The 17,889-nt window shown below is 35.9% G+C and overlaps 2 protein-coding genes across 2 annotated transcripts in view; one reads left to right on the top strand and one right to left on the bottom strand.

The window, feature by feature from the left end:
* Positions 1-17,889, bottom strand: part of cux2b (cut-like homeobox 2b) — a 375,989-nt gene that overhangs the window by 232,003 nt on the left and 126,097 nt on the right. The gene's annotated exons all lie outside the window — the stretch shown is intronic.
* LOC130233887 (dedicator of cytokinesis protein 5-like) lies at positions 279-15,065 on the top strand. Its single transcript, XM_056464132.1, has 9 exons — positions 279-414; positions 2,197-2,237; positions 2,360-2,415; positions 4,430-4,526; positions 6,679-6,827; positions 9,100-9,235; positions 11,035-11,192; positions 13,505-13,586; positions 14,914-15,065. Exons 5-9 carry the CDS (start codon positions 6,715-6,717, stop codon positions 15,049-15,051), a joined length of 627 nt encoding a protein of 208 aa, XP_056320107.1. The 5' UTR covers positions 279-414; positions 2,197-2,237; positions 2,360-2,415; positions 4,430-4,526; positions 6,679-6,714; the 3' UTR covers positions 15,052-15,065.

The raw sequence follows: 17,889 nt of genomic DNA, 5'->3' as shown, positions 1-17,889 counted from the left end.
CCCTAGCAATAGCAACAACAGCCCTATTTTCAGAGGCAAAATGCACTCGCTTTATTTTGTACAAATATTATTTTTATTGTAATCTCATTGGGAGTTTGTGTCACATTTGGCTGTTAGCGTGAAAATCTGAGTCATACCGATAGACGTCAGACATGTCAAGTGGCTTCTTCCCTGCACAACTTGAGAACTTTCCACTTAAGAACTTGTGCAACAGTTGGTGATCTGTCATTTTCTTCCCACTTTCACAGGACAGACAGCAGCCTTGTTGTTTTTATTTTCTAGCTTTCTCTTTGCTCTCTGCAGTCTGACACCCTTTTGTCTAAATTTCAGCTATCTATAACTATGATGCCAAAGGAGAGCCAGAGCTGAGTCTTCAGGTGGGGGACACGGTACACATACTTGAGACGTTTGAAGGTGAGTTTTGGAGCTCCAGCATGTCTCGACACGTCCACCCACCATTTCTGATAGCGTGTTCACACTCGCACTGAACTCCATAATCTGGGGTATCCCGGAGTTCTGCTGAAGCTGGGAGAGAAAGTTGGAATGATTTCACTTCACACATGGCCCACAACACAGGAATGAGATTTAAAGGGATAGTTCGTGCAAATGTGAAAAACATTCTGTCATCATTTAGTCATGCACCCGCCAAATGGTACAAACACGTTTGAGTTCATTTCTTCTGTTGAAGATGAAGATGATATTTTGAAGAATGTTAAATGTTAAAAGACACACTTTTAATGTGTCTGATCCATTGCTGCCTATGGATGGAGGATGAGAGAGCTCCTGGATTTCATCTAAAATAACATAATTTGTGTCCCGGAGGTCTCAGGGGATATATAGATGACATGATAATCAGTGTTTCGCAACTCTGTTCCTGGAGGCACACCAACAGTACATATTAAGGGTGTCACGATTTCGATTTTTAATCGAAATCGATCGAAATTCATGCTTAATCTCGATTATCGAATCAAAAAATGGAATCGTCGATGCTGCCCCGCCCCTATGTCACGTCAGCAGCAGCTTGACTTGCCAAGCGGAAAAAAACTCACGCATGCGCGTCAACCTAACAGCTACAACAGCCACGAGACAGCATGGCAACTGCAGACGCAGGAGACCCATCGAAAGAAATTGGACCCCCTTCTCTTTCACTGAAGTCGCCGGTGTGGAAGTATTTTGGATTTCCAGTGAGTTATGTTGACAACGTTCGTGTTGTCGACAGAAAAAACACAGTTTGCAAGCTCTGCAATGTGCATACCACATTATTCCACCGGCAGCACGACTAACATGGCCGGGCATCTCCGCAGGCACCACAAAAACATAGATGTATCTGTTACACCGACAAGTGTAACACAAACTACTCTCCCGTCTTCATTTGGAATAAAACTTCCAAGCAACTCAACACATGCAAAGGCAATTACAAGTGCGATAGGAGTATTTATAGCCGCGGACATGCGACCCTATTCAGTGATAGAAAACTCCGGTTTTCAGCATTTAATTAACGTGCTAGAACCGCGCTACGAAATGCCATGTAGAACGCATCTCACAGCTACGGTGATGCCCACCATGTACAATAATGTGCAGCAGAACGTTATTAAAGTTCTTAGCAGTGCACATTTAGTGTACATTCAGTGAACAAAGGTCAGATGTTATTATATTGCATATACGTCTTAAAATGGCATAGCTTGTGCTTTAAATTTTTTTTTGTTAAAAATCGAGAATCGAATCGTGACTTTAGAATCGAAAATGTAATCGAATCGAGGATTTGGAGAATCGTGACACCCCTAGTACATATTTTGTACATCTCCCTTATCTGACCCATTAACTTCCGGTTTTAGAGTCTCTTCTATTGTTCTGATGAGCTGATTCAGGTTTTTTGATTAGGGAGAGGTACTGTTGGTGTGCCTCCAGGAACAGGGTTGGGAAACACTGGTATTTAATAACAGAATTTTCGTTTTTGTGTGAACTAACCCTTTAATCCTGTAAATATGACTATTTAAACAGATTTTCTATTCTTTTATGAATGGAAATCTTGTATTTGTCACTTACAACTAACATACTTTCACCATACTCAGCAGTGGCATTGCTAACTGGATACTGTACGAGCTGAACATCTGCCTTGTTCTGTTATATAAATAATACAGAAGAGCATCTGCCATGTGGCGTCATCTGTTCTTTTCCCCTTTCTCCTTCTCCCAGGGTGGTACCGAGGATACACACTACGACAGAAATCACAAAAGGTGTTGGAATAATTATCATCCTAGCGATAAACTGACAATCTAATCATTACCTGACATTCTGCGGCAGGCAGAATGAATTGCGTGGGTTTCTCACAAATGCTTCTTTTGTCTTATTTCAAAAGGGCATTTTTCCTGCCAGCTACATTCATCTGAAAGAAGCCAAAGTTGAGGGAACAGGGTAAGAGGCAGATCATGTGTTAATTATGCTTTATAATTCATTAATGGCAAACTGTCTATCACTTATCATCTCTCAATTAACCGCGCGCTGTCAGAGGAGTCTGTGATTCCAACCATCCGCTTGTAGTTTTTTTGGTTGACTCTCAAGAGACCTACAAATGTAACACTTGTTCAATGGAGTTAAATAATGCAACATTCATAAACACTTTGAGATCTATCACAGCAATACATTTGGCAGAGGCTCATTTCACAACATAACATGGTCACCACATTGTTGACATGATTATTGACTGTTCTGCACCAGATTTTACAATCTTCCCAGAAGTGTTTGACTGGAGATATTTTTTCCACTCAGGTTTAGTGGAAATAAGAGACTGTTTGCTGTTTGTTTACAGCAATGTGGACTGATTTTATTTTGTAACATACACTCAAAAAACTGATTACTTCTGCTTGGTTAAACTGCCTGTTTAAAGCGAGCTGAAACAAAACGGTTCTTGTAATTTCTTTGGCTAATATATTTGTTTTATGTTCAGTCCACTTAAATTTGTAAACCATTAAGTTAACTTAAGCGTGAAGGTGCTGTGTTGGTCCAACTACCTGGTTAGAGGATTTGTAGTTCCGAGCTTGCGTTATGTGGGATTGAATTAAGAGAGGGAAATCGTCACTTTAGAATTATAAGGTTCTATCTGACATTTTTGTCAAAATTGAGTTATTGACATATTCTTATTAAATGACAACTTATCTAAATTAAGGGATGTTTTTTTAATAAGTTGCTTACATCTTAAGACATTTTATTTAAAAAAAACAAACGTTACACACATTGTTTGCTATGGAATGCAAAAACTTGATATCTCAAAATCATTCAGAACGCAGATAGAACCCTATAATTCCAAGGTGACAAAATGTTGACAATAAAAGTAATTTTAGGTGTTTAAAGTTAATAGAAAGACTTGTTAGAGTTTAATCTTCACTTTAGTTTGAAGATTTAGAAGAGTTTCATTTAAGGCTTTGAGTTTTGATGTGTTGGCAGCTTAATTAGCAAAAATATAGTTGTTGCTTTGCTCAGTGAGCCATAGCTGTCCTAAAATGAGCTCTGAGATCAGTCTCGATCAACTGTATACAGTTGAAGTAAGAATTATTAGCCCCCCTGTTTATTTTTTTCCCCAATTTCTGTTTAACGGAGAGAAGATTGCTTCAACACATTTCTAAACATAATAGTTTAATAACTCATTATAACTGATTTATTTTATCTTTGCCATGATGACAGTAAATAATATTTTACCAGATATTTTTAAGACACTTCTGTACAGCTTAAAGTGACATTTAAAGGCTTAACTAGGTTAATTAGGTTAACTAGGCAGGTTAGGGTAAATAGTCAACTTATTGTATAACAATGGTTTGTTCTGTAGACTATATAAAAAATTGCTTAAAGGGGCTAATAATTTTGACCTTAAAATGTCTTTTAAAAAATCAAAAACTGATTTTATCCTAGCTGAAATAAAACAAATAAGACTTTCTCTAGAAGAAAAAATATTATCAGACATACTGTGAAATTTTCCTTGCTTCCAAACATAATTTGGGAAATATTTAAAAAAGAAAAAAAAATTCAAAGAGACGTTATAATTCTGATTTCAACTGTATGTAAAATATATGCTGGATAAGTTGGCGGTTCATTCCTCTGTGGCGACCTCTGATGAATAAAGGGACACTTAAACATTTAGTGTTTTTCAGAGCTATTTTTGTCAGTGCTATAATGATATATAAAAATATTGGAATTTATAAACGTTACATAACCATATCTTCACAGATTGAAATCTATTATTCATTATTCTGAATTGAAATGCCCAGCAATTAAATTCCCCCTGTCCAAAATCAAACCCTGTTGCAAATTTTGCATAAATTAAGTTGTTTCATAATGCATCATGAATATCAATGCTTGGCTCTCTCAGGGTTAAAGAACCGTGAAAAATCATTTTGATTTGAATTTCTGAATGTTTTCTTCTGTCGATATGCAGAAAACAAGAAACCGTCGTGCCTACAGATTTGCCTTTAGTTCAGGAGCTCGGCACCACACTTCGAGAATGGACACAAATATGGCACAAGCTTTATGTGGTATGTAAAGAACTCATTTTTGTTGTCTGCATCTAATTCATGTATTCTTTTGCTTGTGGTTTTAATTGTATACTTGTTTATTTCCCCCTCAGTTTTTTTTGAAAATATATGTAAAACAAATTGTACAAACATTAACAGACATATTTTACTTAAAAAAGTAAAGAAAGAAAAAAAGCTCAATATCAGAGAGATAAAAACAACAACAACAATAATAATAATAATTTTCATAAGTCCTTTGGTGATCTTATTTTTTAGTATTTTGAAGTATTTTTCATGATGAGATGTATACAGTAATATTTTATCTAGATATTCCTGATATCCAGATTCTAGGATCATAACTAAGTTGAATATCTGTAATTTTTGATTATACATCAACTATATATTCCCCAAAATCAAACAAAACAGGACCTCTCCAAAGCATATGCAGCAAATCTCCTTAAGCTGCGATACACTTTTGATATTTCAAAAATATAATAGGAGTAAAGAGATGCCTTTTCTTTGAGAGTATAATATGTGCGATAGAGGTATGAACCTACACTAGTCTCACGGTTCGGTCCAGTTACGATTATCATGCCATCGATTCGGTTCAAGTCAATATCTCGATGCTTCACGGTGCATTGACGATGCTTTCCATAAACAGTTTTAGATTTTCTTCACAGCACAGCAATTCTTTTATTAAAATGTATAAATATATTTAATTCATATATTATTTAATTATCGCAGTGGCGCAGTTGGTAGTGCTGTCGCCTCACAGCAAGAAGGTCGCTGGTTCGAGCCTCGGCTGGGTCAGTTGGCATTTCTGTGTGGAGTTTGCATGTTCTCTCTGCGTTCGCGTGGGTTTCCTCCGGGTGCTCCGGTGTCCCCCACAGTCGACATGCGTGGTACAGGTGCTGTATGAATGTGCATGGTTGTTTCCCAGAGATGGGTTGCGGCTGGAGGGCCATCTGCTGCGTAAAACATGTGCTGGATAAGTTGGCGGTTCATTCCGTCGTGGCGACCCCGGATTACTAAAGGGACTAAGCTGAAAATAAAATAAATGAATGAATGAATATTATTTGTAAAACAATTTTGTCCTTTAATACAAACAGTCAGATATATGAGCTGTATCTTTAAAAACCCAAGTACATGCACAGAACGACATGAGCATTTATAGTAAATAAACAAATGTAAGTTATCCTGCTCGCTTTCTGAGCCTTGTCTGGTGAGTTCGTTCGTTACACTGCTTTGATTGGTCACACGCTCAACAGAAAGTGCTGTGATTGGCTCTAATGCTGTGGCACTGTTCACCGTTGAATGACTCTGATAAACAGCAGCGGCGATCACAGCTCATCCATGATCGACGCGAAGGAGAAAACTCTGCAGACATGCGCTCATGTCTAAATCCAGAAGTATCGCTGTAACCACCGAGAGGAGAGGAATAGTCACGCCAGCAGATCAAATGGGCCATAGTGAGAGAGAGAGAGAAATAGAGTTTACTTTCATTCTCTCAATTGCTGTGAAATAGGGGCTTCTGCTGTAAGTGTCAGTGAGTAACTGTCCAGCAAACACACAGGCAGTGAAATTCTGCACAGTGTGTTCTTAGGCAGTTGGAGCATTGTAAATACTCGCGCTCGCCTCCCACACCATAGTAAGCTACTGCGACAGCGCATATGAGATAAATGATATCAGTACATAATAACCGGCTATGATTACTACTGAACCGAATTGTCTGCGTCTGCATTGCGGTGCACCGAAGAAACAATTAATTTTGACACCCCTGTCCGAAGCAATATATTAAATTGAATTTGTCTGTGTTTAGTGGATATTAAAGTAGCCTGCATTCTGTTCATAATACACTTCTACTCTACCATATTACATGTGCATCCAAGATCCTCCTCCTACTTTTGTTTCAAAATAATATTGTCATATGCTTTTAAAGCTCTATGTTTATGAATGAAATCTTTTTGCCATGAAAATAGCCTTTGTTGCTGACGTGGCATCAAATAAAAGTACATGATGATGAGCTGTCATCTTTGTAGTATATTTGAGAACACTTCTCAGCTCAACACATAGAGAGTTTCCCACCGTGTGTTTGCTCAACACAGACAAATCTCCTCCGTGGTGTTTTGTAAGCTATGATATCATTGTAATCACCTGTTCGTCTGCATAACAGAGCAACAAGAGCACGCTGTTCCGGAACGTTCAGCAGATGGCCTACAGTCTGATCGAGTACCGCTCGCAGATTGTGTCCGGCACGCTTCCCAACGACGACCTTGTGGAGCTCAAGAAGAAAGTCACAGCAAAAATCGATTATGGGAACAGGTGCGATATAGCTTCCTGCAGCTCATATTGTTTCATCAAAAATTATTTTCTTTTTCAGTTGAATTCGCTTTATTTTCCAAATGTTTCTGAAATTTTTTTTATACATGTGCAACAGCTACAAGGGTAAGCATGAACTGGTCAATCCCTCAAACAGCCCCAAAACCACCAATCTCCTTGGAGGAAAATAAAACTAAGACAGACAGACAGACAGACAGACAGACAGACAGACAGACAGATGGATAGATAGATGGATAGCCGGATAGATAGATGAATATATAGATGGATGGATGGATGGATAGATAGACGGATGGATAGATAGATTGACAGACGGATGGATAGACCAACCATAATGAAACAAAATAAAAACAAAGAAACCACAGGTTAAAAAATAAACAAATTACAAATTAAATAAATTATATTTTTATATTTATTTACGGAGAGGGAAATTGTTATTGAATTTAAATTTGAATGTTGTTTGTTTCATCAAAAAAGATTTGAATGGCTTTTATTTTGAATGGCCTTCATGATATTAGTAAAGCATGGAAATTAACTTTACAGTGTTTTGTTTTCCAGTACTAATTTTCTTCAATTGAGATGCATTTAGTTGAGAAGCAAAATTACTCAAAGGGTGTCAGAAAATGTAAGTACTGTACGTTCAAAGGCAAAATAAGAGTATTTATGTTAAGTTTGACATTTTTGGTCTATTTTAAGCATAAATAATTTTTTTGCGAGTGGTTTAATAGGATATTTTGCTTCTCAGTTGTGTCTTGATTGAACATTCTTTAAAATATAAAAATATAAAATAGCTCCTTTTGGAGTGTCTTCATATCTTTGCAGATCTAATTTAGGTTCGAACAGTTGTAGAAAATTTATCCATAATCTTTGCTCTATCAGTCTAACTATTATAAATAAATATTTTCTTTTCTTTTTCTTCTTCATTTATTTCTTATTTTTTCCTTCTCAGCAATTGTTTTTAATTTTTCTCCTAACTTTGTTTAATATATTTATTTATATAATGTTGATATTAATGGTCTTCTTTTACCAACTAACATTTATTCCCATATTATTAATGTTATTTCTTATAATTTTATACCTCCTGTCTTTAATCCATCACTTTTGAACATATACAGTGGGGGAAATAAATGTTAAACAAGTCATCTTTTTTTCCTGGGAATAATATTTGTAAAGGAGCTGTTGACTTGGAATTGAATCAGATTTTGGTAAAAACCCAAACAAAACAAACATCAAAACGAAACAGAACTTATTTTTCAGATTTGTTCTGTGTAATAATAATGGAATGACACAAGGAGAAAGTGCTGAACTACTGAAATGTATTTAATAGTTTAAATAAGAGGCTCATTTGGTGACGGCAACATAAAGACACCTCTCATATGGAGAATAAAGTCACTTGCATTGGTCAGGTGTGAGTTTTTTACAGACTTCAACGGAGTGTAAAAATCTTGATGGTTCTGTGGGTCTCGTCTATCAAAGCTGATCTCTGATTTGTATTTTCTATTGTATTAGGGTCAGGTGATTGGCTGGGCCATTCTACAGCTTGATTTTCTTTCTCTGAAAGCATTTGAAAGATTCCTTGGCTGTGTTTTGGATCATTGTCTCGCTGAAATGTCCACCCTGATTTCATCTTCATCATCCTGCTAATGTAGATGTTGGACTGAAGCAGCTGATATTCATTTACTATGAGGAAGGGCAAAGGGTTGCTGAAGAACTGAGAGATTTCAGCTGCTGTCTGGGCTTTCACTGCCTTTCTACACCTTCCTTTCTTCATGTGTTCAAAACTTTTTTTCTGTCATTTCATTTTATTAGAACTTCAGTGTGTCAGAACTTCATTTGTAAACTAATTAGCTTTGTTTTCTATGCATATATGGATTTCTTTGATTGTTACCAACATCTGCTAAAAATTTCAAGTCAACAGCACCTTTAGAAATAAGACTTCTGAGAAAAATGGTGATGTGTTGAATCCTTCCCCCACTGTACATCATTTAGAGATGTACATCCAATACCCCTAAAAATCACACACCTGTACACCTCAAGTAATTATAGACATTCAACTCAGCTTTTGTTTTGTTTTATCCTTGTTCATTGTTAAACCTGTTGTATCTACTTTTTCTTTCTTGAAATGCATAATAATAAAAAACAAGTGTATTAAAGCATCTATAAACCTTTAGACTTGTTGAGGTGCAACATGTATTCGTATAAATTGATAACAAGTGATACTATTTTGTTATAACATCTGATTTTGCCTTTTGCATAGGATTCTGGGTCTTGATTTAGTGGTGCGCGATGAAGCTGGAAACACTTTAGACCCTGAAAGCAGCAGCACAGTCAGTCTGTTCAGGGCTCACGAATCTGCATCTCACAGCATTGACGAGAGGATACAGGAGGAGAAGGTGAAACACTTAATTTTGCTGTGTGCATTATTCAAATGTGTTGATCTGCTGGTACCTGCTAGAAAAATATATATTTTTTTAAATGACAGCTGGCTAGTTATTTAGCTGCCAAATAATTTATAGGTGAGGCTGACATTTATGCATTTTTTTTATTTGTACAAGGTTAGAAATTGTTGAATATAGTCATTATTTTTGTTTTTTTGTGTATCAGAAACTTGCATATGAGCGTTGCCAGATTGGCTTTGAGTAAATACAATAGCTATCTGGTAACTGGATAGTGCATGGTTTGAAATGTGATGTAAAAATACGTGCAGGCTGATTAAATAGTTGTGTATAATGCTGTACTGATATTAAACAAATCAATAGTCTGAATATGTTTTATATGTTTCTTCATTTTTTATTTAACCCAACAAAAAGCCCGTCAAGATCAAGATCTCATTTACAAGGGTTACCTGGCCAAGAGGTCTGCAGCACATGACTAAAAAATACATAAATAAAATAAAAACAATAAAAAAATACAGTCATACTACATTACAATATACTAAAATCACATACTTTGTGAAAGGACAAGATCTCGGATACAAGTGGCCGAAATGAGTTTCCTTCGCAGGGTGGCAGGGTGCACTCTTATAGATTAGGAGTGAGGAGCTCTGTCATCCGGGAGGAGCTCGCTGTTCCTCCACATCGAGAGAAGTCAGCTGAGGTGGCTCGGCATTTGTTTCGGATGCCTCCTGGACGCCTAACTAACTGTTTCAGGTTTGTCCCACCGGGAGGCGGCCTCAGGGAAGACCCAGGACACGCTGGAGGGGCTATGTCTCTTGGCGGGCCTGGGAATGCCTCGGCAAATCCCCTCCGGAGGACCTGAAGGAAGTGTTTGGTTGGGGAGAGGGAAGTCTGGGCTTCTCTCCTGAGACTGCTGCCCCCGCGACCCGGCCCCCGGAAAAGTTAATGACAAAAAATCAATGAATGAACATTGGTAAATGGACTGTTGTTTTTCATAAAGGATAAAGCGAAATGATTTATTCGGGATGAGCTAAGACAGAGGTTAAAAATGTACCTTTTATTGAGCATTTAATTTACACAAAGAGTGATTGGAGCGGCACATTTGAAGTCATCCCTCATTTTACACTGCAGTTAAACATATTACCATTTTACATGAATATTCCTCACAGAAATAAAAAATCTGTTGTTAACCCCCATGTTGTTCCAAATCCCTGAGACTCATGGTCTTCAGTACAAATTAGCATATTTTAGAGTTTCCTCTGCATCCATGCACAAGGGTCCCAAGACAAGTCCAGAAAAATATCGAAATATCAAGCTACGAGAATAGATTTTGTGCACATAAAACAAAAATAATGACTTTATTCAACAGTTTCTAACCTTGTAATGTACAAATGAAAAAGCATAAATTTAATCAGCCTCACCAATAAATTATTTAGCGGCTAAATAACGTGCTAGCTATCATGTTTAAAAAAATATATTGCAAAAGATTTTTTTTGTGCTCTGTGAGATAAAATTGAAGTAATTTCTAAACATTCCTATGCAGCTGAAAGCCTTATTCATATTTTTATAATAAATAATCAATTCTTAATCAGTATGCATTGGGTTGAACATCTATTATTTATACACCAAAAGTCTTCTTTTTTGCTTAATTAGCTTAATAAAAAATCTATGTACAATAAAAATCAGTACAATTTTCTTTTAAACATAATTTCTCGTCATTTTTAATGTTTTACATTTCATGCATGTGATGACTTTTGCTTTTTATCCTGTTTTATTTATTTGTTTGTTTTTGTTAGATGCGCCTGCAGAACTTGGAGAAGCGGAGACAGAGCCTTTTTAGTGGCGTTCACACGTACAGCCTTTTAATGAATCTTAGAAACTTTGTGTGCAACATCGGCGAGGACGCAGAACTTTTCATGTCATTATATGATCCTGACAAGTCTGAATTTATTAGGTGAGTCTCTCTTATTATTATTATCTCTCTTAGAAATGTAGAATGAGGAGTGAAATTTTAAGTACTGGATGGATTCGTATGGATGTCAATTTTTAATGATGTATTATTTCATAATATTTTTTAGCATATACTGTACAACACAGCTAGTGTGATCATGTCGATTTCAGTAAACACTTTCAGTCATAATGGCACAAAAAACTAAATAACGGTTTGTTTTATTTCATGAATATTGCTTAATGCAGCAGAGCGCTTATGTTAAAGAGACAGAAAGATATATAAAACACCAATTGATTGTGATTATATTCTTTCTGTGCTATATTTTAATTTCTGTGACGGATAGCTAACAGCTCATATAATAAATCATTCACTTTTTTACTTGACATGAAATAAAAGGGTTCATTGTGTTCTAAAAAACATTTTGTTCAAGAACTTCTTGAGCAGGGATCCCCAATCTTTTTTATCACTGCGGACTGCTTGACAATTTTTCCGCAGCCCGGGGTGGACGGTGTACGTAAATTGCTAGGTTACCATCAACCATTTTCTCAGAGGATGACAAGCTGACAAAACTTTGCTGCAACTCTGATACAAGTTATATTTATGGAAAAAATAGATATGCTTGTGCAAGCCGCACTTTTCCAAACTTGCGCGTGGAAAAGACGCACTATTTGAACAAGGTTGCCATCATTTGCGATCTTGAGCAGTTGTTCTTCTTGTACAGACATGCTGGATTCACCTGATTTGTTGACAAATGGGCTGTGGATCCATTCCTTGGCAGTTCATGGGTCCTTTTCCCCTTCACAAAGAAACTTTACTAATGCGTCTTTTTCTTACTCATTTTGCTGCTTGTGGGTTAAATTTTGACACGAGATTTTGAGCGAGATGTAACTGTGAGAATACTGTAATTTTTCAAAATAAAAGATTTTTCAAAGTAAAAGCTTGTTCATACTCAGATTATAAATAAAATGGAAGAAATTAAAGATTTCTTGTGTGACCCGGTACCAATTGCTCTACGGATTGGTACCAGTCTGCGGCCCTGGGTTGGGGACCACTGTTCTAGAGTCCATTAAAACCAGTTTTTAAAGTGAAACTTAAAAAAAAAAAGTGTCCCATTCTGAAATCATTGAGTTTTTGATGAGGGTCAAAGCTCCTCATGAATATTCATGTATAAAAAACAAACAAACAAATGTTTTATTTTATTTATTTGATTAATTTGTTTGATAAATAATTAGTTTTATTTTATTTATTTGATATTGACATTACAATTACACCATACAAACCATACGTATTAGTTTATTTGTTATGCACACTTATAATAACATTTGCTTCTTGTTCAAACTAAAATGAGCTGAAACAACACCATTATTTAGGTTTTTTTTGGGCACAACTTAATGTTTTATGTTCATTCCACTTAAATTTGTAAAAGCTCATAAGGTTGCTTAATTGCTTCATGTTATCCCAAAAATCGATTGTGTGGAACCCAGCATTTTTTTTTACAGTGTAGTAGATTTGCTCATTTTCAACACTTGTCTTGACATTAAAAAATATCAAGAATTAAAAAAAATCCTTGGCTCACTGAAATAAACGGGTTCATTGCGTTATGAAAAAAACATTTTGTACAAGAACTTCTAGAGTCCATTAAAACCAGTTTTTTTAAGCCGAACTTAAAAAAGTGTCTTATTCAGAAATCATTGGGTTTTGATAAGGGTCAGAGATCCTCATGAATGTTCATTTATAAATAAAGCCAAGCTTTTTTTATTTTAATTATTTGATTTAATTTATTTGATACATTTGTTTGATAAACATTTTATTTTATTTGTTTGATTTCGACATAACAATTACACTAGACAAACCATATGCATTTGTGTTATGCACTCAAAAAATTACATTTGCTGCTTGTTCAAACTGCTTATTTAAAATGAGCTGAAACAACACAATTTTTGAGGTTTTTTTCCACAACTAATGTGTTGTTCAATTCACTTACCTTTGTAAAAACTCATAAGGGAATCTAATTGGTGCATGTTGTCCTAAAATCCCAGCATGTGGAACCCAGCATTTTTTAACAGTGTAGCAGATGTGCTCATTTTCAACACTTGTCTTGACATTAAAAAAATGTCAAGAATAAAAAAAAAATTCCTTGGCTCACTGAAATAAACGAAATAAACTGGATTGGGGACCACTGTTTTAGAGTCCATTAAAACCATTTTTTTAAGCCAAACTTAAAAAAAAGGTGTCTTATTCTGAAACATTGGGTTTTTGATAAGAATCAGTGACACCATATATTTTTCACATTTTTAATTTATTTATCATTTTAGTGAAAACTTCCTGGTGCGGTGGGACAGCACAGGCATGCCAAAAGAGATAGAAAAACTCAACAACCTTCCTGCACTCTTTACGGTAAAAACCTCCACATTTGTATGTCTTCATAGTCATGTACACACTAGTTTGGGGTCAATAATAATTTATTATTTGATCATAAATATAAGAAAATATTATTGCAATTTAAAATAACTCTTTTTGAGTATATTTTAAAGTGTTATTTATTCATGTTATGCAAATTTTCAGCATCATTACTCCAGTCTTCAGTGTCACGTGATTCTTCATTCTTTTTCAATCCTTTTAAAATGCTGATTTCATTCATTCATTTTCCTTCAGCTTAGTCCATTATTTATCAGGGGTCGCCACAGTGGAATGAACCGCCAACTATTCCAGCATATGTTTTACGCAGTGGATGCCCTTCCAGCTGCAACCCAGTACTGGGAAACACTAATACACTCACATTCACAAACACACTCAAACACTATGTCCAATTTGGTTAATCCAATTAACCTATAGCTAAGGTCAGCCTTTTTTGCCATTTCTGCAGAGAATTTTGGTAAAAATCTGCGGATTTCTGCAAAATTATTTTGGGAGTATCATAACTAAAACCTTAATATCTCAAATAAATAATATCTTTTAAAATTTTATTCAATGTTTAAAATGCAAATTCAATTAGATTCACTTTATTTGAAAAACAAAGCAAGTCTCTCATATAATACATCTACTAAAAGACAGAAAATATTACTGCATTGGACATAAATCAGATTTAGTCAATAATATTATTGTAATTAATTTGAAAAGTGAATAAATATAGATTTACACGCATATACTCAAGTAAATAAACATAATTAATGATGGGCTAAAAATCTGCGGAAATCTGCGGAAAATCTGCAGAATTTTGTGCGCGCAGATTCCATGTGGGCCTATAGCACATGTCTTTGGACTGTGGGGGTAACCGGAGAACACAGAAATGCCAATTGGCCTAGCCAGGACTCGAACCAGCGACCTTCTTGCTGTGAGGCGAGAGTGCTAACCACTAAGCCAAAATGCCTCCATGTGCTGATTTCTTCTTCTTCTTCTTCTTCTTCTTAATTTTCAAAACAGTTGAGAAGCATAATCTTTATGTCAGACACCATGCTAAAATTCAAAATTACAGTTTCTTTTGGATTCTTTGATTTATTATAACGATCAAATGAGCGGGGTTTATTTAAAATAGAAATCATTTGTGCGATTTTAAATGTCTGAATTATCATTATCCTTGATCAATAGAGGTGTTAAGAACATTCTGACCCCAAACTTTTGAATGGACAATCTTAAGATCAGGAATTGAAGCAATAATGTAATACGAGTTCCTGTAATAATGAAATCGTGTTCACTTCTCCTGCTGTTATCTGGGTTTATCCAGGATCTGAACAGCAGTGACCTCCTCCGACAGCGTCTTTTTCTGGTGTGTCAAATCATTCGTGTGGGCTGCATGGAGCTGAAGGAGGGAAAGAAACACACAGGAGGGCTGAGGAGGCCATTTGGAGTAGCAGGTGCTTGACTTACAAATATGTGATTACATTATCCTCATTATCTAATTGGTATTGACATATCATCATTTACACCTGGTACTAACATGCGTTTAGATCAGTATTTCTCAACCACACTCCTAGAGGACCACCAACACTGCATGTTTTGGATGTCTCCTTTGTCTGTCACACACATTACAGGTCTTTCAGAGCTGATGATCTGAATCTGGTGTGTTTGGTTAAGGAGACACGGAAATGTGCAGAGCTGGTGGCCCTCCAGGTATGTGGTTGAGAAACACTGGTTTAGATGCATCTCTGACCTGACTCTTATCATTCCCGCCAACATTCCTGCGTTTTTTTTCTGTGAGTCTCCTGTATTTCACATCCATCAACCTGCCACCCTCCCTTTTTGTAATTTTTCCCGGGAAACTCCTGTAGTTTGTGTGGCCCTATCTAGAAAAATCACTATTTGTCCTTGTTTGTCAAGTTTCCAGATCTTGTATAAAGCTCATCACTGCTAACCATTGATGAAATATACAAATCTCGTAGCGTTTTTTTTTACCTCAACCTGGCAACATACATTATTATCAAAAGTAAACCTTAAAAAACTGTTTTAGATTTTCCCTATTATTATTATTATTATTATTATTATTATTATTATTATTATGTTTGTTATCATTATTATTAATATCATTATCATTATCGTTATTGTTATTGTTATCATTATTATTATTATTGTTGTTGTTATTATTATTATTATCATTATCATTATTGTTATTATTATAATTATTATTTATGTATTTTATCTTATGTTTTATTTATTGCTGTTGATTACTTTTTATTGTTAAAATGTTTTTATAATTATAGAAAAAATATATTTATAAAATGTGGGAAACTTGATCTGTTTTTTTTTTTTTTTTTGCTAAGACAGCTAGAAAAGCTGATATGGCAATAAACTTTTAAACCCTCTCACCTGGCAACATGCATTACAACCCAGTAGGGATGCAACAATTGTAGATTTTAGTTGTATGATTATATTGTAAGGAATAATCACAGTTTCAAGGTTATCACGATTATTGTGGATTTATTAATTTCAAAACACTACTAAAAATCACATGAAAACTCCTTATATTTTAAAATATTATCTATAATATTAAAAACAAACAATAGTCAATTTCTCTTTAGACTTGATAAATAAATTAAAAAAAAGTTTTTGGCTTTTAAACATAACTAATAAATTTACACTGAAAAGAAATGACAGAACATTAAATAAATAAATAACAATAAAAATTTAAATGTAATTTAATAAAAATAAATAAATAAAAATAAGAATAAATAAAAAAATAGTCTTTGTCAAATATGAATCTAAGCTACATATTATAAGTATTTTCCTTTTAAAGAGAACAAATGGAGTCAAAGGCTGCCGAACCTCAGTCTGAAAGGCACTTTTAATCAACTATGTTACAAAATTTTTTGGTATTTTGAAATAATTTATTTTTTCTTTTTGGATCAGATTAGAAATGTGTATATTCCATACAAAGTATGAAGCTGAGCGGTCAGTTCTTGTCACGTGAATCGCAGTGCGCTCTCTGCATTCTGAAAAGTTTAGATGCTTTTAACTAGGTGCGCCTGGAAAGCGTGAGTACATCACTCCCAATATGCGTGCGCAAGCTGGGTGCCTCCATTGGAAATAATGAATTTGCACCAAGCGACAACCTCCCACTCTCCCTCGGGAAGACAATACGGAAGTAACTGAAACAGCAATTCATCGAAATTCCGCTAGTCCTGGCTCCATATGGAGCAAATTTCTATTGATCCCACTGCTAGAATGGCCAACTTTACAGCATAAAAGACGTCTTTACAGCCTGGTACAAAGAACGATTTTGGTTCATATAGCTAATATTACCCTTCATGACAACTGTGAGGGGGGTGAATTGTTTTAGAACTCATCCACTTCCTTTATATTAAGTTATATTAAGTCTGCATAATTAAGGGGCGTGGCCACTTGAGTGACAGCTGGGTCTCGCTGGTCGCCGTCACTTCACCTCAGCTGATTCCGGCTGATTAGCCGCTGATCTCGAACGAACAAAATGGCGACGGTTGGCCACGCCTACTGGTAGCTTCTTTTGGGTTCTTCATAAACCTATGGGGGACGTCACGGACACTACGTCCATATCTTTTACAGTCTATGATTTGCACGCACAAAAGATGCGATATGTGAACGTAGTTGATAGCCTCAACCATAGTTAATCCAGTGTGCGTGCACATTAGCCTCAGTGTACAAGCTCAGAAATTTAAGTTGGCATAACTTTGTTTAGTTGCAGCAGTTTTGTTCCGTGCAGAAACGCGGTGTTGTGAAACCTTTACATTTAATTAACCGCGATGAATAAACGTGGTTAATAGTGAAACCAATTAATTGTTGCATCCCTACAACCCAGTTGTGCTGTTGATTTCCGCGCAACTGGTAGACACGGGATTGGATCGGCTATAGTAGCATCGTCAGTAGGTATTCCTTCATTCATTTTCCTTTTGGCTTAATCCCTTTATTCAGCAGCAATCACCACAGCGGAATGAACCGGCAACTTATCCGGCATACAGTATGTTTTACATAGCGGATGTCCTTCCAGCTGCAACCCAGTACTGGGAAACATCCTCACTGCAACCCAATACTGGGAAACTGGAGCACTCGTGGAAATCCACGCCAACACAGGGAGAACATGCAAACTCCAAACAGAAATGCCAACTGACCCAGCTGGGACTCGAACCAGCGACCTTACTGTGAGGCGACAGCGCTAACCACTGAGCCACCGTGTCGCCAGTGTCAATAGTAGTATTTAATATTCTCTCGCAATTTCCAAGACAAATGTTGG

Source organism: Danio aesculapii, chromosome 8 (assembly GCF_903798145.1).
Source record: "Danio aesculapii chromosome 8, fDanAes4.1, whole genome shotgun sequence".
Taxonomy (NCBI): Eukaryota; Metazoa; Chordata; class Actinopteri; order Cypriniformes; family Danionidae; genus Danio; species Danio aesculapii.
This window is presented reverse-complemented; position numbering and strand designations above follow the sequence as displayed.